At 50.1% G+C, this 25,410-nt stretch overlaps 1 protein-coding gene and 1 long non-coding RNA gene across 2 annotated transcripts; one reads left to right on the top strand and one right to left on the bottom strand.

Moving 5' to 3' along the window:
* Positions 1–343: 343 nt before the first annotated feature.
* Positions 344–21,397, bottom strand: GATA3 (GATA binding protein 3). The gene is given in 7 exon segments (XM_056341302.1): positions 344–2,009; positions 8,212–8,337; positions 13,844–13,989; positions 16,964–17,351; positions 17,353–17,501; positions 20,018–20,615; positions 21,185–21,397. Coding segments are annotated over 6 exon segments (1,335 nt in total). The 5' UTR covers positions 20,259–20,615; positions 21,185–21,397; the 3' UTR covers positions 344–1,724.
* Positions 20,787–21,375, top strand: LOC130150380 (uncharacterized). The gene is made up of 2 exons (XR_008822215.1): positions 20,787–20,961; positions 21,342–21,375. It is a non-coding gene; the product is annotated as an uncharacterized LOC130150380 (long non-coding RNA).
* Positions 21,398–25,410: the final 4,013 nt, after the last annotated feature.

A 25,410-nucleotide genomic window follows, 5' to 3' on the forward strand; every position in this document is an offset into this window, starting at 1 on the left:
GGTCCATCTTGATCTCACATCAAGATCTGAACTGTGGACCATCAAATGATATCCCTGAGTACCCGACAGCACAGAGCAGAAAGCGCTTTTCCAGCTCCTGCCGAGAGTCTCAACTAGTACTGCCCAAAAAGTAGCCAGGATCGTAAGGACCCTGCCTTACCAGTGCACTTATCCCGATCCTAAATTGTTCTCAACACAGGTGACAACCACGGTGGCCATGGCTGACTGAGACCAAAAGGGACCCTTCCCACATGGGAGCCAGACGTCAGGCAGGGACAGCGGCTGGGCTGCAATCTGAGGGACAGGGAGCACACACAGGACAGTGGGGTTATACTAACATGCATTCCATTTATTTTTGAGGGTTTGGTTTTTTTCCTTTGTTCTGTGTTGTTTTTTTTTATCAAGCCACTGCAAACACTGCTTTGACTGTCAGCATGAGTGCAGAGACACACATTCCCATACCAGGGGTAACTACATAATGAAGACCATAAAAAAAATCTGCAAAAAAATTAATAAAGAAACATATTCCCTTTCACACCCCCAATCACAAAACACTTTTAAGTCAACAGAATTTAATCTAGTTTATTCTCCAAAAAAAAAAAAAAAAGGAGGAAAAAATATGAAAACAAAACAAAAAAAAGCAGGTCTTATCACTAGCAGTAAATAAATTTGTACAACCATTCAATCTGTATAATAGGATGAAATAAATCTACATCTTTCTTATTTTGGTGCGTTGAATTATACATACAAACAACAATTACAGGAACTTGTTCACAATGCATATAGACCTGGAGAATGGCTATCTGAAAACCCCTTGTTGGCAATGTCCGCATGTTAACACTGATTGCCTGACACCATTGGTACTTCCTATGTAAAAGGCCCATGGCCCGAAATGAATGATCTCCCCTACAGGTTTTATTTATTTAGTTATTTAGTTAGTTAGTTAGTTAGTTAATGCATCATCAAAACCGTTCTAGCCAGCCCCCTCCCCCTCCCCGGAAACAAAAAAAAAGAAACCGAAAAAAAAAACCAACCAAAAAAACCAAAATAAAAATAAAATAAAAGGAGAAGACATGACTGGCAGTTGGTCCATTTGTTTGTAAGACCGCGTTTCCTCTTGGTCTGCATTGTTTGTTTTTCTGGTTTTTAAATTGTCCTCCCGTCCTCTTTTTTTTCTTTTCCTTTAAAAAAAAACTCTTTGAGTCCTTCATGCCTTTTTCTTTACAGCTCTCCAGATGCAATAAAGTCTTCCTCAAATGTACAGTATTTCTTACAATATAAGTTATATGCAATGTTCAGCATTTTTTATTTTATTTTATTATTTTTTTCACAGCACTAGAGATCCTGTCCAATAGGGAATGCAAGTTCTGAATGGCTTATTCACAAATGGTATCCAGATTCAGTGGGTAAGAATACATAGACGCCATAGTGAGTTCCTTTAAAAAGTGGCAAACATCACTTTTTTAAAACTTTTTTTTTACATTTTTCTCTTTTTTTTCTTTTTTTTCCTTTTTTGTGCTTTTTGTAGTTTTTTTCTGGGTTTTTTTTTATTTTTTCTCTCTTACGCCTTCAAATAATATTTTTATTTAATTTTTTTGAATTCTTTTTTTCCCCCTCCCATTCAATTCGGGACGTCAGACCCATAACCACACGCCTGCAAAAATGCAAGTATATAAAGTAAAATCTCATTTTGAGACTGTAAGCATTCAGCAGGGAGTCTTTTGCTAACCCATGGCAGTGACCATACTGGAAGGGTGGTGAGGTCCGAAGGAGAGGCTGGATGGAGGATGCATCGGTGTCGGTGTAGTCAGCATGTGGCTGGAGTGACTGAAAGGTGAAATGTGGCTGATGGAGGACATATGTCTGGAGAGGGCGGCGGGGTTAAAGGAGCTGCTCTTGGGAAAGTCTTCAAGGTTGTCATGGACCTTTTTGCACTTTTTGGATTTGCTAGACATTTTTCGATTTCTGGTCTGAATTCCTTCTTTCTTCATAGTCAGGGGTCTGTTAATCTAAACAAAAATCAATTATTTTTTTTGTGCTTCCATCCCTTCTCCCCAAATCACTGTGGGAATTGTGTACCCCATGCCCAGCAGTCCTGGAGATGTGCCCAGGACCAGCCAAACAGCCACCAGTCCCCCTCCTCCCCTTGCACACCCCGCATGCCACGGCTACACAACCTCTCCCCCCCATCCCCAAATTCAGATCCCACCAGGAAATCCCAAGTTCAGTTGAAACTTCTGAAGACGAGATGACAGAAAATTGCTGGCAGAACTGCACAGGAGCAAAACATACCTGAATAACTTGCAGCCACTGAAAAATTTCAACTATCTGCACATTAGGTAATTGCACCGTGTTTAGGAATGAAACCAATCATTATCACCTTGAAATATTCCCCACAGACACCATCTCACCCTGAGGCCTCCTGACTGATCTAAAACCATTAGCGGCAAGAGCTGCTGGGATTTCAGTGCTACAAGGGGTCTCAAACTTTCACAGCAGCTTTAGGGAGCTGTACAAATTATTCACAAAAGGGACAGGTATTTGTATTATTTTTCCTCTTTTGAAAGATTTTGCTCTGAGCATCCTTTCAGGTTTACTTTAGCCAATCTGATTTTACTTCTAAAGCCTTCCAGGGTTTTGGAGGAGCCTGAAACAGGTATCTGTGTTGCCCAGCAGAGCATTTTCTACCTGCATGCAGACATATCTGTAGGAAAGTTAAGCATTAAATTCTCCTGCATGGATATACACAGCAGCAGTGACCACCCGTACACCCATCGGGGTTAGGAAACGGTAGCAAAAAGGTCTTCTGGACCTCCTGTAAGAAACTCTTATTACTGCATGGAGAGTCAGCGTTACAGCATGCATGGGCACGGGTGTCATGAAAACCCCAAAGACCACCTTGGGAAGGGATTTATGCATCCAATATCCTTAAACATCCTTAAAAATTTGGACTTGGGAGTCTAGATGGGGTGTTATATAGGTCTTTGCACTGGCTCCTCTGCAGAATTTCACCCATACAAGAAGGCAGGAGAGCCCAGCAAACCACCGCAGGGCTGAATACCACTTTTCATAATAAATGTGGGCAACCAACAGTGCTGATGAATATACTTCAAAAGGGAGAAAAGGTGGAGGAAATGGATCTGCTGTCTGCCAGGAACTGCTGTCTCAGCCCCAGTGAAGGACAACAGAAAGATCTTCCTGCAAGGGTCCTGAGCAGATCTTCACCCATAAGATCTTAGATCAGCTCAAGGGACAGCGCACTCCCTTCTTCCTGATCACAGCAAAGTTTCACTTGTTGCTCATCAGCCACTGTCAGGCACTGTCTGGTGCCTTTCCCAGCAGCATAGGAATCATTCATGGATTTCTCTCCCCAGGGAGGCAGGGATACAATAGCTCCCTCTTACAGGCAGGGACAGAGGCAGGGGGAGAGCAAGGACCAGGCTCATCTGCTTTGGTTTAGGCATCCCAAAGTTTGTCATCCCAGTATGAATTAGTGACCCCAAGTTCTCTGTACTAGCAGTGATGGGAAAATCCATCTCATCCTAAAAATGGGCAAACAAAAGGCTGATTCCTCCACCTCTGGATAAAGGGAGCCGGAGGGAGCAGCCCCGCTTGCCAGCAGCTGAGGGTAGGAAGGAGGAATCTGCCCATGTGCAGCCCAACAACAGCCCTGAGGCAGCAACAGGCAAAAACCTCAAATGTCATGTGTTTTAAATACAACATCACCCACCTCCCTGGCTTCCTGTCCTCCCTGAGGGAACAGGGATACACATACAAGAAAGGCCTTTTGCTCCAGCTGGATGGCTGGGATGGGAGATCTTTGCCTGGCTTGTTTTAGGTCAGCTAGCAGGGATGTATTGCCTGGGTTCAAAGCCAGGAGGAAGCCCCAAGTTGAGCCCCACCAGATAATGGTGCTAGAGGAGACCTGGAAGTCTCAACCAGATGAATCCAGCTTAGATTTGGGGAGGCACACATGAGCCCCAGCCTCCCCAGCTCCTAATAAGGATTTGCATCGTGACACAAAGACTCAGGGGCAGCCAGAATTGATTTCCAGGGGAAGCAGCTCAGGAGCTGGTGGTGGCAAAGTGACACTAGCCTGGTGCTGGGACCCGGACAGTACTGGCTCTTGGAGCAAGCACAGGGTCCTGATCCTGTGTTGCTTGGTGTCATGTCCTGTAGGACAGTGACCGCTTCCCCAAAGCAACGTCTCTCATGTTTCACTCAATTGCTAAGGACAGATCGGTGCAGGCCAGGATTTGATGTGAAACTTAAGAATGGGAATACCAGTTTCACTCAGGATGGTGACAAAGTCATGGCCAACCCCTGCAACTGGGGTCAGAGATGCCATCCAGGCTGTTAGCTGGACACATCATCCTGGTGTACCTGGTCTCACCCTCCTAGCAGGTATCTGACCCAAGTGCCAAACAGATAAGGACTCAGATAAGCATCAAGAGGACTGAGACCAGCACAGCAACAGCAGCGAGCTGGGAAATTTTTCCAGTGGCTTCAGAGGCCAGACACAGCAGAGTTAAAGTGGTCCCCAAAACACCAAAACCATTGACACATCTCTGTTTCTGGGGTAGAGAAACAAGCCCCCGGAGGGAAGACCTTCTCCATGAAAATTCATTGTGATCAAAATGACAAACACATGCTAAATTAAAATTAAACCAGCCCAACACATGTATATGAAATTCATTAATTTCAGATGGAGCCAATTAATTATGGGCATGAATTATGTTCTTTGTTTTAACATATGCAAAATACTGACTGCTCTGCTCTTGGGATGCATAGCCCTGCTTTTGGATATTCTGAAAGAGGCCTTTTTTGAGGACTTTTCCCAAAAACAACGGCAATTCGCTCATTTCTATGGGTACATGCCAGTCTGCCGTGCACCTCCAGCAAGGTACACTCCCACCCATCCCTGAAGGGAGTGAAGGCTCATCCTGCTCCTAAGGACTGAAATAACAAGGATGAGAACTTCACATTCAACAGATCAAATCCAGGGGATAGTCTTAAATGTTATAGGTCTGATTTTGCTCTGACTGAAGACAATGGGATTTTGCCATTGACCTCAATAAGGTCCTGTCACTGAAGCGGATTTATCCTTCAGACATAGTCATTACAATGTTGGGTTAATCTTCCAGGCTGGCTGCATCTTAGAAAGCACTCTGGGATGCCACAGGATGAAAGGCACGGTATCAATGTGAAATATTAGTCATTGTTAATACTGGTGTTAATGGAGCCGGCTCTTGTTGAAGTCAGTGGGAGAAATGCCAGCAGCTTCACTAAATGCACCCCAAGACTATTATGATTATTGCTTATATCCTACTGACAAATGGGTTTGCTTAAGCTGTGGGAATCAACAGTAAAACAAACTGATATAGCCCCATGAAAAAAACAGCCCCATGGAAAAAAAAAAAAAAACGGGGCAAGCTTCATCTTCAGATCAATCCATTAAAATACCCCAATGATCTGAAAGTCCAAGAAAAAGTCAATAAACCCAAAGAAAAGACAAAAGGGGGGGGCGGGCAGGGGGAGGGATAAAAAGGTAGCCAGGAATTTGCTACACCCTAGTCTGAAACAGGGTTAAGGCATCTTCCAAGCATCCAAAGATTTTCCACTGGCATTGACCCAACATCTGTGCAGACACTCAGCTGCTTGGGAGGGACATGCTACGATGAGCCTCTCCATTTCTGACACCTCTCCTGATGGAGAACTGATGCAGACAAGATACACACAGGGAGTGAGACTACAGCCTACACAAACAGGCAAACGAACCAGACCAATTTGCACCAGCCAAGGACCTTTGCCCACCTGTCACCCCTAAAACTTCCTCCCTGCCTTGAGCTGGTGAAAGGACGATGTTGATGCCATTCACCAGGCAGTTAGCCCAGCTCCCTAGGTCCTGCCTCCCAGCAGCCAAAAAGAGAAGGCATCTCCATGAAGCTACCCCCACCTTACCACTGGTCACAAAAAACTTGTATTTGGCTTTTGAAGCACTATGTGGCCTTCACAGTCACAGTCTCTAAAGCCAGCTGGGATGCAAAATAATGCTCCGATGCTCAGTTGTCATGGGTCCTTAAAGCTGAGGGTGGTACATTCAAGGACCATCAGCTGCGATGTTCCCTGTTTCTCGCCACAGTCATAGCTAAGCATCATCTTAAAAAAAAGTTTAAAAAAAACACAAAAGATCTGGCCACTCATAGCCAGATTTTAGTATCTTTGCCTAGTTATATTGCTGCACAGAGTATCTCAGTCCTCTAGGGGTTTCATTTAAGCAGGTCCTGTTAATGGAGTTGCTCATAAGGCAAGATACTACTTGAATTTGGTAAGTAGCTGTGCTGAGCTTTTAAGCAGCTGTCGGTGTTTTTAATGAATAGGAAAACGTTTCCAATGTGCTCAAGGCCTGCCTCATGTCACCAATTTCACAGCTGGATCAGAGTTTCCCTAAACAGTAGATCTAGGGGTCAATTCAGGCCAACAAGGCTCACAATGTCAGTGTGAAAAAGAAAAGGATGTGCTCTTGCAGGCACATTTCTGGAGAGGCTTGGCACCCAGACACCATTCTAGATGCCTTAGGGGGGATTCCTCCAGCCAGACACCTACAGTGCAGGTGGACACATCTGAACTCATCATCCTGCCACCTTTTGTAGTGATGGGGAGAAACCACACTGTCTTCAAGGGTACAAATCATCTCATCCAAACACAGGCATCTCCATCATGTCCAGCCCATGGCACCTGAGAAGAGCTCGTTTTCTTCAAAGGGCTTTGCTGGGATACAGGGGGAGCAGCTGAGGTATAGGTCTCCCAAGCTACGTGTTGTAAGTCCTACCACTGGTGGCTACAAAGCCAAAATGAAAACATTGCACAGGCATAGACTCCTCCAGTGAAGCTGGCTGACCTTGCTCCCTTCTTGCCATGGAAATAGCAAACAGAATATTTTCTTGTGGTATTCTGAGAGCTTTCACTCTGTGTCCAACCTCTTTGTTTGCAGTGATCACACTGAGAGTTTGATGACAAGATTTGTTTGCTACATAGTGCTCAAAACGTGCTGAGACGCCTGCCCACTAAAGGGTAAACACATTTTCCCTTTTTTCCTAGAGAGATGCCTCTCACGAAACAGGTGAAAAATTAGCCTGGTTGGTGGGGTTTTTTTCTACTTAACCCAAACTTGTTTACTCATCCCAAGAAACCAAAGAGCTTGAAATAAGAAATGGAAGGGACTGAGACACCACAAGGGTTGGGTGCCCCATGAAACCCGAGCTGTCTTTGATGTGTTTGCGTGGGTGGACAGAAGGGCAAAACATAGCCCAAGATTTCCAAACCAAACATAAAGCAAGCGACCACTAGGAGAAAAAAAAAAGTAATATCAAAGCAGAGAAATTGAAAGTCTTTCCCTTCTTCTGGCATAATAGTTATTCTAATGCCACATGTGGAATTAGAGTAACAGGAGTAGCCTTAAGACTCCTTTATTAGCAGTGTTATTCTGTAGAAGACTTCAGATCCCTTTAGGTCTTTCCCTGGGGCACATATCCCTGGTTCCTGCAAGCTGGCTTTGCATGGAGATATTAGATTAAATCTGCCAGCCATTTCATTTCATTTCTCCTTCCCTTCCATGACAGATGCTTTAAAATTCACATCACAGGTTGAGCAGACTCTGCAACCCACTAACTAAATCAAGACTTTTTTGGTTTAGGAATTGCTTGCGTCAACCAGGGCAAACACAAGACCTAAATAAATCATCTTCGGGGACGGGTGGAGGGACAGGACAAAGGCAGCCACAAACCCAAGAAAGGTCTAAATAGTTGCTGGCACATTTTGCTTTTTTTTCCAGAGCTTGTATTTGCTGGAGGAACCAAGCTACGCATAGAAGGGGTATCGGCTTGCAGGGCCATGTGTTGTCTTTTCCAACACACTGAGCCCAATCAGCAGCAGATAATGTCTTTCTGTGTTGATCCACCCCTCCTTTTTTAGCTTAGGCATGGGAAAGCTCTGACATTACCCGTGGACAGCCCTGTTTTATACCTCCCCAAGCTGGACTGACTACATTTGAGGGGATGCCGACTCATCGCTCCAGCCCCCAAGTTCCCCAAAGGGATAAAGGAGGTCTCAGCACCACCTGAGACTGGAAACCCCTGAAGTCAAGGAAGAGTTTGGACCATCGAGCACTGAAACCGAGGGCCGGTTATTGAGTGTTACAGTCACACTTACATTGTGCAGCTTGTAGTAGAGCCCGCAGGCGTTACAGACGGGATCGCCGTTGGCATTTCTCCTCCACAGGGTGGTAGTGGTGGTCTGACAGTTGGCACAGGACGTGCCAGCCCTCCTGGCTGCAGACTGCGGGAAGGAGGGGAGAGACAGGGGAAGGGAAGGAGAGAAAAACACCCATGTTAAAAAAGAAAAAAAAGATGCAATCAGCAAAATTTCTGAGAAAGAAAACATCAGCCCTGCAAGACTGACGCACATCGGCAGAGGCCTCCAGAAACTGGCTTGTGAGAACAAATAATAATTGTGAAAAAAATCCCCGAGGTACTTTAATCCCAAATTATATGTGAACTGAATCAGGTGCCAAAGGGCATCCTAAAAGTGAGTGCTAAACCTCTGATAGAACTCATCAAAATTAGCAGCGCTGGCACAGCCCATTCCAGAGGGGAAAATACTATTTAAATGCCAACATGTCTTCCCATCTCAATTCTCTCAGACCCCCCAGGGGTCTAATTCTGCAGTCAGGGCCTGAACCAAAAATTGCTGGAGTCAACGGCGTGAGTCACGCCGGCTCCAGCAAGCGCCAGGTGAGACCCACGCTAAGCTTGGTGGGCAGCTGCTCACCGGGTCCAACCGCAAGCACAGCCCAGTCCCGTAAATTCAGCTCAGCTTCAAAGGATACAGGCTCCAGATCGGAAATAACACTGTGGCAAAGAGCAAGAATCCCAACTTTTTAATTACACCTTTTTGCAGCCTAAACCTTCATGTTTATTTAAGGATTGGTAATGAGCTTGAAAGAAGAATTTACCATTTCATAAAGGGGAAGGAACAAGAAAAAAAGTCTATGTGTCAAGGTGTATACAGAAGCTTTCTTAGCTGTGATAATGATTTAGCAATGTTGCTCTTTTTTCACATGCATGAATTCGTGCTTCTCATTTATAAACTGTAACCTTAGCAAACAAATTGTCCTTCTGCCACTGAAGGAGGAAAAGGAGTTTGCAAGCTTCTATGTGAATGCATATGCATGTTTGCGTGTGTGCAAGTGCCTACAGCTCCTAAAAAAAAAGACCTTTAGATCCCCGTCCTATCTCTTCTTCATCAATGTGACACAGTCCCAGAGCTCTGATTTCATCCCGATGCATTGCTTTCAATGGGACTGCTCATGTGCTTAAAGTTAAAACATGTGCTTAAGCGATTTGCCAGATCATAGCAATGCTTGGCACCTTGCAGAACTGAGCCTTTAATGCTCTCTTTTGTGCTCTTACTGTTTCAAATTTACCCCTCACCCCACACAGCCGCACATTGTAGCACATCCAACATTTAAAAAAAAAAAAACAAAAACCCAACAAAAACACATCTTTGGATATCGTACAACAAACCCAAAATGCAAACATGGACACTGGCACAGCACTAGCGTTAATACCAACTCTTGTTAGGTCATGTTGCAATTTTAATCATAATTGAATGCGGCGTAGGTGGAGAGAGGACGGGTTGGTTTTGTTTTAGATAGAGTAGGGGTGGGTTTTTTCGTTTAATTAGACAAAAAGGGCTGTCTAAAAAATAAATAATACGATGCTTGTGAGCATTAGGAAGCATCACAGGGCATCTGATCTGACAGCGAGGGGCTCTCACGAGCTGCCCGTGGGGACAGTTCCATTTTGCCTGACCATAAACCATGCTGGAATGAGCAGATCTCAAGCCCGAGGAGGCCTTGAGCTGACTTCTGCACACTGGTGACAAGCAGGAGCTGGGAACCGCACATGGGTCTTTGGTTGCAAAAGTGCCAGCGCTGGCAGAGGTTGAAGCATCCCACCAGGAGCAACAGAGCCCTGAAGAGATGTGTGCACACACTCCTCGGTCCTGCTCTCCTCCAGACCCTGCCATGGCCCCAGATTTGGTTCCCGACAAAATCAGCCCAATAAGACACACGCTTCAAAAGCAACACAGACACAACCACATGCAGAGCTGGACTCTTGACGAGACCAGAGGGACAAGTCTGCGGTTCCTGTCCCCCCCGGCTCCCCACAGCCAGCATGGGTGGCTCAGAGGCTGGACTGAGTCTCTCGGTGGCAGCTTTGCCTTTATCAGACCCAAAAATCAAGCCTAAGGAAATTTCTAAAAACCAATGATATTTGACTCAGCCCACACAGGGGAAACATCCCCTTTGAAGATATTTGGGGTTTCTACACAGCACTCATCGCAATTTCTCTACAGCAAGTGCATTTAAAAGACATGTCTGGTCACCACCTTGCTGCCTTCAAACTCTGACATTAAATAAGCGAATAAATCACAACATCCACTGTCTTCTCTAAAACCTTTTCCATCGGCCGTGTTTCCCCTACAAAAATTCAGCATCATTAGCTGAATATTTTAAACTCTGTGCTCTTTCAGTCCCAAGCTGTACCTTTCATGCTGTACCAGCTTCTACTGGAGACACCGACAGTGGGCAGGAAACAATGAATAATAACGCTCTTGTAAAAGCTCCCAGCAATGGCATCCACTGACGCTAATCACCGACCTGAGCCTGGCCATGTAAGTAATGGGATGACTAATAGGATGCTCCGTATCATCTGTAGGACCAGACCCCATGGCCCAGTTGCCTATGAGCGAGGGCACAACTTCAGAAATCCTGGCAGTCATGAGGAGATGGAACTGAGGATGGTGCAGGAGGTACAAAGCACCGATAAAGGCAATTAAGGGACATTTTCAGTGTCTGGATTTACACGGGGTACGCGCAAAGCTGCAAGCATCAGCTTCCTGAAATAAGACTGCGTATGCATGGGCCTCCCGAGAAATTAGCTATAATCCTTCCAAAATCAGCACGGCTGGACATGGGAATGGAGAGCTCTACATCCACATGGGCAGGGAATGGAAGAAAATCCAAAGGAAGTTTTTCTCTCAGCAACAGCAGTAACAGGACTGCTGCTGGCTTCAGTGGGGACAGGAATGGTCTCTAAGAGGGCTGTAGACCTTTTAAGTAGAGTGGTGGTGGGGTGGTACCACCTGCCTGATCCTGAGCCCCCTGCCAACATCTCCAGATCTTCCCTCTTCCCCTCAAGATGAAGCAGAGCTGTCTGAGCCCCCTCAGCCGGCAAGGCTCCATCCATCTACCCTAAACAAAGCCCTCACAAAGACACTCCTTGCACTTAATAAGGCTTGGGCTGGTTTCTCAGCATCTGAAGGGGTTTTTTTGCCTTCTCTCTTCCACCCATAAGAGTCTTTTCATTAGTTTCAGCGTGCCTGAGATCAGAGCCTCCAAAACCAGCCCAAGGTCACACATGAAACTTGTGGCAGAAGGAGAGGAGTGCACACAGGATCCCCACCCCGAGCCTCCACACACATGCCGCCTTCCACAGCCCACTCGCCTTCACAAGTCAGGAAAGATCAAGTCAAGCCACAGGCACACACACCTCTACATCTATGCACACAAAAGGCAAATGCAGGCCCAGCTTTGGTGCCTTCTGATTATTTTTTTTTTTGGAGGTTAGCAAGGGAAATAAATATAGATGCAAACAGCATCAGAAATGTTTCTCTTTTTTTTTTTCCCCAGGCGGTGCAGGAAAAAAAAATACAGAAAAATCAAAAGTTCCCATTTAGCAAAGGCCACATTCAAAGAACAGGAACTTTTTGTAACTTAAACTAAAATGCCCAGGATTTGAGTGATTATGCAAGACTAATTTTCCTTCTTTCATTCCTTCTCTTATTTTTTTCCCCCAAGAATGACCTTTTACAATGTATTTATTTATACAGTTCATTTTACATGTGCTGGGCTGAGGGTGACTCGGGACATTCTTTCATGGTTCCATCAGACACTTTTTGAAAGCTCTCCCCCCTGCTTTCCAGCCGCTTTCCTATTCTGCCTCCCCCTCCGCTTGTTTGGATACGCTCAAGCTCCTGTGTGTTTGGGCTAGGGAAACGGAGCTGTTGTTTAGGAGTTATCTCCAGGGCCCAGATATCCGGCAGATTTTTCCTAGGAAGTTAACTTTACACATAAAGAGAGAACGAGGAGGGGGGGAAAATAAAACAGAAAACGAGGGGCGTGTGTTCAAGGTGGAAGGGTCAGGGCAGGAGGAGAAGAGTACAAGAGAGCTGCCCCAAAAAATAAAAATCCCAGATTGTACTTCCCTCCCTAGAAAGCCTTTCCATTTTTTTCTAACAAGGCTATGAAAGATGAGGGAGACCAACATTCTCCTGTAAGGGAAAAGCCTGTACAGGAAGGCACAGAGAGGTTTTGCCTGTGGGAAGTTTCGGTGTAGAGGAGCAAACCCACAACTTCCCCAAAACCCGCACGGCCAGACAAAGCCAACGCCACTGCCCCTCGCAGCGTAACCCCTCCTGGGCCGTATCCTGTAAGTGCTTCCCAGTGCCTGTGGGAGTAAAGCCAGTCCAATTCTGCAGGCATCTCACAGGTGAGGAAGCTGAATCCACACCCAAGAGTTGCCAGCCCAAGGCCGTGAGCACCTTCACAGGGAACACAAGGCCAATGAACTGCCTTTCTCCTGCCTGCAGGATCCGGCCATGCTGGGAATGAGCCTCATGAAACTGGCTGGATCCATCCATCAGCTCTGACACTCTGCAGAGAGGTGAGAGCTACTTTTCCTCTGCATTTTGAGCAACCCCCAGGAGCCTGTCCACAGCTTTAATCCTAATGAAATCAAACTAACTTCAATTCAAAACACTCAATAACTTCCCAAGCAGGGAACATATTTTTTTTCCCCCACTTGATATATTTTTTCCCCTTGTGGTTTGCCTGATTATTTGCCAAATATACTTCAATGCATTTATTAGCCATGCCCACAACTTCCAGACCTTTTTGTGGCTTGTAGGGAAATTCACAAATGGATCGCTGGGGATGGTGTAACGTATTGCCTGTACGTAGTACCGTCGTGAGGCTTGCAACTATCATTTCAAATATTTACCCATGCATTTCATCTTCCTCCAACTTGCGCACCCCTGGGCACATGCCCAGCTTTGTGCACTCCACAGGCTTTGTCATCCCCTACGTTGTATCCTTGCTCACACCAGCTCAGAGGAGAATGACACAATTTGAGAGCCACACGGCTTAGGTACAAACAACCACACCACATTCAAGTGGCACCAGGACCACCAGCCAAGCGTTCTGCACGACCAAGGTGCAGCTGATGCCCCAGTGGCACCCGATACCCAGCTTGGGTCCTCCCTCCACCACATTGCCAGCGAAGGGGCATGGAGATGCACTTGGGATGGGGAGGGCAGCAGTGTGGAGAGCCCAGGAGAAATCCTGTGCTCCTGATAATCTCTTTGGTCACTAGGAAATGATTACTCTGCCCTTAGCCCCTGGAAAGAACCACCATCCTTGGGTCACCATCCAGAAGCACTATGTGGAGGCATCTGCCTCATTGTGACCTGTAAGAAAGCTCAGTTCTGGTTTGCCAGAAGCCCTGGATCTTGGTTCTTTAACTTGTTTTGCAGTTCGTAAGAGAACCAGACAACTGAGGCCCGTAGCAGCTGGGAGCACCTCTCCGAGCATCCCCCCTCCCAGCCCTCTTACACAGTAGGCACCCGGTTTCAGAGCTGGCTGAGCTTCCCTGTTCATCCTGAGCTGCAGACAAGAAGCAAAAGTTTCAGAAGAAAAAAAAAATAAAAAAAGGTGACTTACCAGCCTTCTCTTGGGTTTGATCAGGGGCCGGTTCTGCCCGTTCATTTTGTGATAGAGTCCACAGGCGTTACACAAATAGTGCCCGGTGCCGTCTCTTCTCCACAGAGGGGTTGAGGTAGCCCCACAATTTACACACTCCCTGCCTTCTGGAAACAAGAGAGCACATAGTTCACTTAAGGAAAGAGGACGTGAAAGGGTCTGGGAAGGCCTCCCCAAAAAAAAAAGAAAAAACAACCCCCCAAGAGACCCTGTCATGCCAGACCCTGCCAGTCCTCTCCAAGCTCAGGATGGCCAAGCAAGGGCCCAAGGTCATGGCTGAGAGACATCCCTGGCACAGGGATGAGGGGAGCCTGATGTGGCCTGATCCTGCCCCCCTCCCCAGCACCACCTCACAGACAGCATCAGGCCCATGTCCCAGCAGCAGGAAAGAGGGATGATGACAAGCCAAACTGCACAGTGACTTGAGAGTCTTGCCAAAGAAGCTCTCAGCCCTCTAGCAGGTCCCTCCAAATTGTCAGCCTTTGGGGGGGATGAAAATTCCCCCTCATCTCTGGGTGAAGGGCTTCTACAGCCTCCAGACTGCACATTGTCCTGTGGACCAAACACATTTTGCCAGGCTTTGCAAGGAGCCCCCAACCCTACCCCGAGATGGATGGAAACCAAATGTAAGTCCACGTTCACGTTCCCCTTTGTGATGTGTATGAGGGCCCCAGCATCACGCCTGGAGCACTGCTCCAGCTCCCAGGGGGTTGCATGAGCCTGGAGGGCCTCCTCCTTGGACCTCAGGGCAAACTACATGAACGATCCCCAGAATAATGACAGATCAACAATTAAAACACATCCCCAGCCCCTCCAATACACAACCACTCTGCCAATATCGATTGATTTGCAATCAAGCTTCCACCACCCAACTACAGAAACCTCTCTGGTTTCCCCAGCTCATCTGCCAGCCTGATGGTTCATCCCTGATATTTGGGATCCCAAACAGCCCCAAGCCTGCCTGAGCTCCAGTTAAGGTCTTTCCCTCCTTCTCCTTTTTGGCACCTCTCTACCCTCTCCCCAGTTATTGAGGGGGGATCTCCCCAGCCCACCAGCTCCCAGCTTGGAGAAGGGAACTGGGGTGAGGTGGGGTAATGGGCATGTCCTCTCAGCTACTTTCAGAGAGTTGAGTGTTTTTTTGTTGGGGGGTTGGGTTGGGGAGGGGGGGGGGGGAAGTGTCTTGCACCTGATGACACTCCTAGCCCAGCTGAGAACAGCAGAAGACCTCAGTCGGCCAAAGCAGAGCACAGAGCTGGCTCCCCGCTGCCCCAGCCCGTGCTGCATTCGAGCAAGAGGCATCCGCGCCCTAACCACAAACGGCAACCGTTTTTCCAGAGCCTTTGCACCAAACCCCTTTCCTCTCACCCCCCCAACGAAAAAAAAAATTAAAAAATAAATTAAAATACATTTGCAGCGGTTTCTCCTTCTTTCATCTGCAAAAACACCCCCTCCCTCTTTTTCCTCCAGCACTAAACCCTCTTTGTCTGTGAGCTTCCCAGCTTGTAGAAATCAACTTAAAAAAAAAAAAAAAAAAAAAAGGTGTTGCTGCCGGGGTTGGTTTATCACGAACCGCAGATGTCTCTCTAGAAGGTAAAGTAACAGAAAGTGGCAAAAGGAAAACAAGAGGCGGGGTGGGGGGGTGGGGGGCAGGACGGTTTGAAAATACCGCGCAGCCGGTGCCCCGGCGGGAGCTGCGGCTCAGCAGGCGGCGGGGGAGCACAGCACCGGTCGGCCGGTACCGGGGGGGCAGCACAGCGGCCCCTGCCCCGGCACAGCACCCGGGCCGCACCGGGGAGCTGCTCCCGTTAATACCCGCGTCGTTTTGTTCCCCTCCGGTTAAACGGGGCAGCCGCTCGGGGGCTGTTTGAGTCTCTGTCCCTCTCTTTTGTTTCACTCCATCTCTCTCTCTCTCCTGCTTTCATGTACAAAACATACAGGTCTGGGTTTTTTTGTCACTCTAACCGCATCCGGACTCTATTAAAGTTCCTGGCGCTGGATAAACAATGCAACTGTCGCGTGCAGCAGTCTGAAAATAATTGGATTAGCTCAAACATATCAGCTAAATAGAGACAGTCCTGCTCAGACAGACAGAGTAAATGTCACCTGGAAAAACCCTGAAAACTGATCTCATTCATGCCAGGCAACCCTGCAGCAGCCTCCTCGGGGAAAAGAAAAAAAAAAAAAGAAAAAAGAGAGAGAGAAAAGAAAAAGAAAAAAGTTTTGACTAATCGCCCTTTCCTCCGCGCACGCACACACAAACGCACCCCTCGGCTCACAGCTCACACGGTGCCCCTCGGTGCACACCAATGTCCAAGCCCGGAGCGCTGAGCCGCCCGAGCCGCGCATCCCTTCCAACTCCGCGGGTGCGCCCGGCGCCGGGACCTCCGCTCCCCCCCAGCGGGATGCCTGGGGTCTGCTGTTGGGGGTGGTCAAAGACCCTGGCAGGGAGTTGAATGTGACTGGGGGTGGTGGAAGAGCCTGGCCAGGAGCTGGATGGGGCTGGGGGCTGCGTGGGCGAGCCCTCCCACCGCCGCAGGGAAAACCCTCCCCGCATCTCCGGGAGCCGCATGGGAAGAGGCCCTGGGAAGAGCGAAGCAGAGGGCAGGCGGGGGAAGTTGGCCGGGATTTAGTACCATTATTAAAATGCAGAGAGATACACTAATGTTGCGGTTCCCTCGGTTTCGCTTCCTCCTTAGGCGCCGCAGCTGAGCGCACCGTAGGGGGGCGGGGGGGGGGGGGGGGGCGGGGGGGAGTCGCCCCGGGCAGGAGCCCTGCGGCAGCGGGGGGACGTTTGGACTCCTGGGCTGGCCTGTCTGGGGCTGGACCCCCAGCCAGAGCTGGGCAGGGTGGAGCTGGGTTATAAACCCATCAGGGCAACCTGTGGGGAGGGTAAAGTGGTGTCCCCCTCACCGAGGAGGGACTCCAGCCCTCTTGCTTTCATCACACGGCTGCCTGCGCGCATCCCGCTGCATGCGGGGAGGGGAGGGGGCCGTAGCCCTGTGTTTTTGCCCCTCGCTCCCCCCCTGCCCCTCCAGAGCTTCCTCTCCCGAGCAACGGGGATGAAGAAGCCAAAAGCCCTACCTGTGCTTGACCGTGCTTTCGGTCGCGATTTACACCCAAACCCCGTAGGCGATCCTCCTAAGAGGCTACTGGGGGGAAAAAGTCCAGAGCCATATTCTGGACATACGGTGGGTAGGTAGTGATGGGGGTGATGAGCGGAGGAGGTGGCTCCTCCTAAAGAGGCCATGCTGCTCCGAGAGTGAGAGGACTCCAGCTTCATGGTGTCGGCCAGGGACACCTGGTATTTGATGCATTCCTTCTCGTCCTGCCGGGTGGAGCCGGTGGAGCCGGGGGTAGAAATGGACGGATCCGGGGACACATCTTTAGGAGGGGTCGGCGGGAAGGTGAAAAGGTGCGGGCTGGAGTGGCCGGCAGATAAAGTGGAAGAGGAGGCGGGTGGGTAGACGGAGGAGGGGTCCCGGCGAGCTGTGATGGATGGAAGTCTTGGAGAAAGGGCTGAGGTTCCAGGGGGAAGCGCTGTGGTGGCTGCTCAGCGCCTTGCTGCCATCCAGCCAGGGCAGCGAGCCGTGCAGCAGCGGGGGCCGGCACACCTGGCTCCCTGCTTGGAGAAAGCACAGCGAAACGCCGTCACACTCCCTGTACCACCTTGGCAAGACCCCCTCAGGGGTGCCGGGCTGTACCCCCCTCCCCTCCTTCCCCAAGGGCTCAGTTGCAAGGGGGCAAGCAAGCAAAATTCCGTCTGATGCAAAACCCCGCTTCCCTGGAAAAATTCAAATGTAAAAGCTACGGGAGTCTGATGTGGCAGCCCCGCTCCCGCTCTGGAACGGGGCTTCGGGTCGGGACCCCCCCGGCCAGGGGTGCCTGTGCAAGCTGGCGAGCCCTGCTTCACTCTCTCTCTTTTCCAGACAACCCCACGCGGACTTTGAAGCGAAGATCCTGCATGAAATTGCCAAGACCCGGCTGCAGAAATATTTTTTTTTTTCTTAGCTGCAAATAATTTTGCAAAGGCAGCTTGGGCTATAAACTCTGGGAATACTCTGGCCAAACGAAGAAGACCAGAAGATGCCCACAGACACGGTAATAACCTTTCAACAGAGCTGATAAACTTTGCAAACCACCCAGTTTGTCTTTTTTGTCTTTCGTGAGGCTGCACACAAATGTTAGATGGCTTTTTCATGGAGATATGGCACACGCAGTACCAAGTGTCTCAAAAGAAACTCTTCATCCCCTTCTTATGACAAAAGACCCTTCACTTGTATTTTAAAATACAGATCAGCACACGGGGGGGGGGATGCCCACTAGATGTACGCAGTCAAACCCTTTTTTTCTTTGGTTATAAATGTTCTTAAGGGATGGTACCTAATATTTTAAATTAATCCCTGCCCCAGTTGAAAAAAAAAAAAAAAAAAAAAGACAAATATACTCAAAGAACCAAATCTGCCCAAATTCACAGCAATCTGAGCAAATCGCTATAAGCTGGAAAACACAGTTATTCAACTGGAAGAGAGCAAGTTTGTGCCTGCTAATAAAGTCCTGGAAATGCATTGACATCTAGGGAGTTTGTTAACCTCTGTAGGTATCGTGCTACAGGAGCAGAGATGCAAACACAGATCTATAGAGCCACAGATAGTTAAAGGGCTGGGGCAGGGTGGACGTGTATGTTTACATGGGAGCTTGTGCGTGTCTAGAAAATCTCCAAGCTCGTTTTCACCATATCAGACATTTGTGAACAATACTGAAAGTAACTGCTCGAAAGGAAGGGAAGGTGGGTAATACGAATAGAAAGGGTCAAGATTCATTATCTTCTCCAGAAGTAGCATAGTAAATAATATTCAGGCTAGATCAGAGAGACCGCATTTCCACTTTCTGCTGATATATTGGGAAAAAAAAAAAAAAAAAAAAAAAAGAAATGAAAAGAAAGACAGGACAAAGGCTGCTGATCCTTAGAAATAATTGTTTTAAAGGGACTAATAGCAGAACAATGCAGTTACTGAGCGGAGCCTAATGCAGACTCGCATTCAACAAGTAGCTAAGGGCTGGGAGCAGCCCCCTGAACCCGGCTCAGCTCCAGCTCCACTCGTTTGTCCTGTTCCTTTGCCTTGATTCTGGGGTGATTTCCACTGCAAACCTGGGGTATTTAGATTTCGCCATGACAGAGGTCACTGTCCCGGCTTCACAAATCACCATCTGGGGTTTTTCCCTCCTTTTTTCATTTTCTCTTTTCCCTATTTTTTTTAACCATATTTGTAAACTCCAGCTATAAATACCGGATCTCCCCGATTCTTCATAAAAGATGGCACCAAAGCACCCATCCCTCCATGGACCTGGGCCCCACTCGCCCCAGTATTTCACCTCCTTTCTAAAAGTGTGACCCAGGAACAAAATTCACATTGTGGATCATTACCTTCCTGCAGGACCCTCAGGAAAAGGCACCAGGTCAGATACTTAATTACACTAAGGGATTTTTTCTTTTTCTTTCTTTTTCTTTCTTTTTCTTTCTTTCTTTCTTTATTTTTAACACACGCCATGGTGCGGCCCTGGGTGCATGTGCAAAACTTTCAACCCAAGCCTAACAAGTTCAGCAAGTGCGAATGAAAATAGCCCAAGCGTGAGGACGGCAGGGTCATTTTCACACCCCTGCTCTCCAGTTTGCTTTTCTTCTTCAGACCAGCTTAATCGTGCAAAAACTAACTACCACATTAAACCGCCCCCCCCAACAGTTAACCTAATTAAAGCGGGGTGCAACACCTAAAGCGAAAGAAAGAGGGGAAGAGGAAGAAAACAAGAGGATGAAAGGGAAAGAGAAGGCAAGTGAGAGAGGAGGGGGAAAGGGAGAGAGAAGGGAGAGAAAGAAAGAGAAAAGCATCTAATGAAAGAAAGAGGGAAAGAAAAGGGGGAAAGAAGGACAGAGAAAAAAGAAAGATTTTTAAAAATAATAAAGAATAAAAAAAAGAATTAAAGGAAGGAAGCCTGGATTTTTATGTATTTGCAATAAGCCAATCCCCAAATCCACCCGTGACGTAGTTTCCCCGCCGGCAGGAGGGGTCTGTCCGACGGCAGCCGGGCCTCCGGGGGTCGGGGCCGCCTGGGGTCGGGGCCGCCGGGGGCACTCACCGTGGTGGGCCGTGGGGTATCGCTGCACGGTGGCTCTCACGGAGTTGCCGTAATACGGAGGGACGGGATTGCCTTGTCCGTCGATATTAAAAAGTACATCCACTTCCTCGGCGAGAGGGTACTGCGTGGGGTCCATGTAGGTATGGCCGAGCGTGGGGTGATGCGAGTCCGGGTGCTGCCCGTTGAGTACGGCCGGGTGGTGGTGGCTCACCCACCGCGGCTGGTCCGTGGAGACCTCCATCTTCCGCGCCCGCTGCTCCGCCGCTGCTCTTCCTCCTCCTCCTCAGCAAGGCGCGGAGGGCTTGAGATAGGAGGGGGAGACGATGCTGGAATTATGCGGGGGGCGGGGGGGGGGGGGGAGTGCTCGGCGAGTTTGGGGATGTTTCTGGTTAGGTTTGGTTTAAAGTGGAGGGAGGGGGGTTATGGTGATAAACGATCGATTCAAAAAAAAAAAAGAGGGGGAAAAAAGGAAAAAATAATATAATAAAAAAGGAAAAAAAGGGAAAACAAACTCGGGGGGGCGGGTGGGAAATCTCTACGAAGTGAGATCCCCTCGGTATCTTCCGCTCTTTTGCAGATGTTTCTCTTCTTTGATCACCTGTAACGAGAAAGAGGAAAGGGAAGGAGCAGAGAGAGAGAGAGAGAGGCAGAGAGAGAAACGTGCTTGAGAAGTTCTGAACTTTAGCACCTGACTTTTTAGGCAGGAGAAAACCCATCCCATTCCTCGGCAGCCATCCCTGGGAAGCGCCTGCTCTGCCCTGGACCCACCTCTCCCAGCGCCTCTTTCTCTTTCGCTCTCTTCTCCCCAGCAGCTCTAACCGCGCTCCTGCCGCCTCAGCTCTTACTCTTGCCTTTTTTTTTTTTTTTTTTTTTGTCGCCGCGGTTGTTTGTTTATTTGTTTATTTGCTCCGTTTGCACCTGAGAAGCTCCAGTGGCTTAAGCCGGTGAGAACTTGTGCCATTCGCGGCTCCGCAGCCTAGAGTCACTTTGATTGCTCATTAATTATTATGCAACCGAGAAAGAGGAGAAGAGAGTGAAAAGAGAAAGGGGGGCAAAAAATCGAGGAGGGGGGTAAAGCGATGGGGGGGAGGGGGGGAGGGGAAGGAGCGAGGAGGAAAGGAGGGGGGGGAGGGAAGCGACAAGTTGCTAAAGAAATTCCGCACAAACCTTGGTGGAGAAGCAGTGTGTGACCCGGGAGGGATGAGGCGAAAGTGCTTGATCAGATCAGATTGTGCTCGCTCGCTCGCCCTACTTTTTTTCCCTATTTTTTTTCCTTCCCTCTCTTTTTTTTTCCCCCTTTTTTTTTTTTTTTTTTTTTTTACAGGGAAAGCATTCTTTCTGAAAGGAGCAGGATGGCGCCAGCCGGCTCAGTGCTTACAGACAGCTTGGCGAGACGCGGCTCAGTGCTTACAGACAGCTGTGGCGAGACGCAACTTAAGGAGGTTCCAGTGTCATAAGCCCGGGGGAGGCGGAGCCTGTCCCCGCCTGAGGAGGGGACCGGGACCGGGGACCGGCGGGGCGCACCGGCCGCCTCCGCGCTGCCCCCGCCGCGCACCCGCGGGAACCCCCTTTTACCAACTTCTTTGAATACCCCCCCCTTTTTTTTTAATTCTTCCTTTTTAAAGGGGAAGATAAGTTTTCCCGCTGGTCGGAAAACTCTGCGAGTGGCCGCTCCGGGCAGCCAGGCGTGAAGGGGAGGCGGCCGGTTGTGCCGGCAACCCCGGGGGTGCCAGGAGGGGCTGGAGCCCCCAGGGAGCGAGGCCGGGCCGCTGCGGGGATGTGCCGGCAGGTGCAGGACCTCCGGCCGTCTGCAATACAGCTGCCTTTCCCCCGACACCGGCGGGTTTAAAGCTGCTCCGTCTCATACAGGATTTAATTCTGATTATTTTTAAGGCCATAAGCGCAGAGAAACGGCCGCGTTTGGGAATAATACGACTGGGGGGGGGGGAGGGTGTTAGCTAGGGGGTTCCCTCTTCCGCTCCACTGGAGATGCCAGCGGCGGGCAAGCAGAGGCGGGGGAGACTTTGCGGCTCAGGGCAGGGGGGCGAGGGAGAGGGCTGCGGCCCGGGGGCTGCGGGAGGGACCCCCGGCCCCGCCGACCCCCCGCGGGCTCCGCGCCCGCAGCGCCGCCCGCCGCCCAGCGGGGGCCGCCGCCGCCGCAGCCAATGGGGGGGCGAGCAGGAACTGGGGCGCCGGCCCCGGGAGGCGCTGATTGGCTGCCCGCCCGCGCCCCGCCGGCCGGCCCGGCCGCTGCGTTGAGCCAGGGCATCCCCCTAGCGGCACCGCCGGCACCACGGCTCGGCGGGGCACGGCTCGGCGGGGCTCGGCACGGCTTGGCACGGCGGGGCGCGGCGCGGCACGGCACAGCGGGGCACGGCCTGCCACCCCTCGGCGCACAGGCCAGGGGACAGACTCGGCCCCGGGGGACTGGTGGAGGGAGAGGCGGGGGGATGGAGAAAGGGAGAGGAACACAGGAAAGAAATAAAAGGGGGAGAGAGGGAAGAGGGGAAACACAGAAAGAGAGAAAAGGGAGAAAGAAGCGGGTGAGAGGTGGGGAAAAAGGCAAAAGCCTCAGAAAGGAAGGAAAGACGGGTAGAAAGACAGACGGGGTAGGAAAGGAAAAGAAAAAAGAAAGAAAAAGAAAAAAGGGAAAAGAAAAAGGGAAAGAAAAAAGAAAAAGGAGAGGAAAAAAGATAAAGAAAAGAACAAAAAAAAAGGAAAAATAAAAACAAAGGAAAAGAAAAAGAAAAGAAGAAAAAAGGAAAAGAAGAAAAAGAAAAATAGGCGTGGAAAGGAAGAAAAGAATAATGATAACAAAATAATTTAAAAAAAGAACTAGAAAAAGTCACTTACAGGATGGCTTTGCGTGCCGTCTCTCCGCACGCCGGCCACAGAGCGTCTACCCGGGTGCGGGAGGAAACTCTCTCAGGAGGTTTTATACACGGGGGGGGTCTAATTAAAACCCGGGGCCCCGCAGCCGCGGCCGCGCCGCTGCCGTTGCCTCGCCGGGGCGGTCTCCGGCCGGGCCAGCGCCGCTCCCGCGGCGGGCAGGGCTCGGCCCGTCGGTATTCCCCCGGCCGTTCCCGCGGACGGCGCAGCTCAGCCCGGCCCGGTGCTCCCGGCCCTTGCGCCTGCTTTAAGCCCGATTTTCAGCCGCCTGTGCAGCCCATCCGCCGCTGGGCGGTGGGGACAGCGCGATACCGCTGAGGTCTGGTGTTTCACGGTGGCGATGCACAGATATAGATTTATTTTAATAACGTAAAAAAAATAAAGTCTGGGGCAGGTATAAAACCGGAGAAGCAGCCGTGCGTTGGGGTCGGTGCAGCCCAGCCGCGGGAGGAGCGGGGAGGGCGGGGGCAACAAGCCGGGATGGGGATGGCAGGTCTGACACACACCACCCCCCCCGGACCGTCCGGGGGAGGCAGCGGCGGGGCCGGGCTCGGCGCGCCCCCCCCCCCCCCCCCCCTTCCCCCGCCCAGCCTCGCCGGGGCCGCCGGGGCCGAGCGGCGAGCCCCGCCGCCCGGGGGGAGCCGGGCACCGCTCCCGGCAGCCCATTAGGAGGATGGGGGGAAGGGGGAAGTCAGGGGTGGGGGGAGATGCTCATAGCCCTCCCCGAGCCGGGATCTTTACTCGCCCCTGGAAACCCTCGTGTCTCCTCTCCCCTCCACTCAGTTCGTCAGCAGCTGCTTTGCCTGCAGCTTTTTTTTTTTTTAGGGTGCCCCCCACTTTCCCTACTGTAGTTACTGGGGTGCTCAGGTCAGGGAGGGGATGGACACCGGCGCGATCTCTCCTGATGCGTTTGCCAGGATGCCCCGCCGGCTCCCCTCCACACCGGGAGGTACCCCGGACCCCCGGCGGTACGGCGGGGGGCTGCGAGGTGCCCCAGCACCGCGGGTGGATCACCTACTCCTTGCTGGGGGGGTCTTTGAGATGAGGAGGACAGTAAAGAGGAGCATCGCATGCGAAGCGTTTATTTGCAAGAGGGAGCACAAACTTTCCGTCCCCACCCGCTTTAAGCGTTTTATGGACGTGAGGATGAAGAGTCTGCCCGGGATTTGGTCCTTTAACCCCCCCTTCCCAAATTTCCCCAGACTCCAAGCAGACCCTGCGGGCGGGAGTGGTCTCCAACACTTGGAAAAAGTCACTTTAAAAAGAAATCTCTTTTAACATCGCTGGGGGATGAGGGGATGTCTCAGTGCCGAGCTGGGATCTTAGGGCAGGTGAGCTGAAATTCCAAACACACTTCCCCCCCCGCCCCCCAACCCCCAGCAGTTACAGCCATGGGATCACAGGAGGGGAATTTCCGTCTAGAGGTCACAAAATTGCTAAGCCATCGAGAAAACGTGCCTTTCCCCTGGGCCGGGGTAGGGGGAAACCGCTCTCCTTCAGCTGGTCGGAGGGCACGGAATGTTTAATGCAGAATAAAATGAATAAAGTAAAAAAAAAAAGTTAAAATAAAGTAAAATAAAATAAAACAAAGTAAAAATAAAATAAAATAAAATAAAATAAAATAAAATAAAATAAAATAAATAATAAAATAAAATATAAATTAAAAATAAATCAATAGCTACCGTACACTAAGACCTGATCAGTGGCGGGGGGGACACACAGAGCCCTGAGTGCCCCATCCTGCCCCGACGTGGGGGAGAAGGGGTGGCACTGCGGGACCCTGCGGGACCCCCGCCCCTGGCAGCCGCAGCCCCAGTTGCGAGAGGAGAACACCAGCTTTTAAATCTACTTTTCTCAGCCCATCCCTGCATTTTAACCCCGGCCTCGATAGACTCTATCCTTATATCCCTTTTCCAGCCGGTGGAAAACTGTGGTGGGGAAAGCAAAAACACCACCTCCCCACCCACCTCACTCCCATCCTCACCCTCCCCCCGCAAAAAAAAAAAAAAAAAAAAAAAGGCAAAAAAAAAAGCAAAAAAAAAAAAGCAAACCCATCATTGTCTCCCACTCCTCGGATTAATCTTTGATCCCTGGGGATTTTGCGAGGAGCGCTGGCCTTGACCGTCCTTTTCCCAGGCTGTGGCTGCAGATCCATCACCTCGCCCCCCCCTGCGGCAGCCCCCAGCAGGGTTTCCAGTGACAGCTCGGCGTTAATAGGAGCCCATTGTTGCAGCAATTAGCCCCAAGCTCACCACCAGCCGCGAGATAAGGCTCGGGGACTCGGGGGTTAATTCTGCCGGGGGGGTGGGGGTGCTGGAAGCAGTGCTCCAGCATCCCTCCTAGCTAGGAGAGGACGGGGGGGGAGCGGTAATGGTGCTAGCTCTGGCGCTAAAAGGTCAGGAGCAAACGCTTTTGACAAAAGTCACCGAAAGCTCCGAAAGGGGGGGAATTAAAAAAAAAATACATCATCAACAACAAAAGCCCCCCAAACTCGGGGAGATGGG

Source organism: Falco biarmicus, chromosome 5, assembly GCF_023638135.1.
Source record: "Falco biarmicus isolate bFalBia1 chromosome 5, bFalBia1.pri, whole genome shotgun sequence".
Taxonomy (NCBI): Eukaryota; Metazoa; Chordata; class Aves; order Falconiformes; family Falconidae; genus Falco; species Falco biarmicus.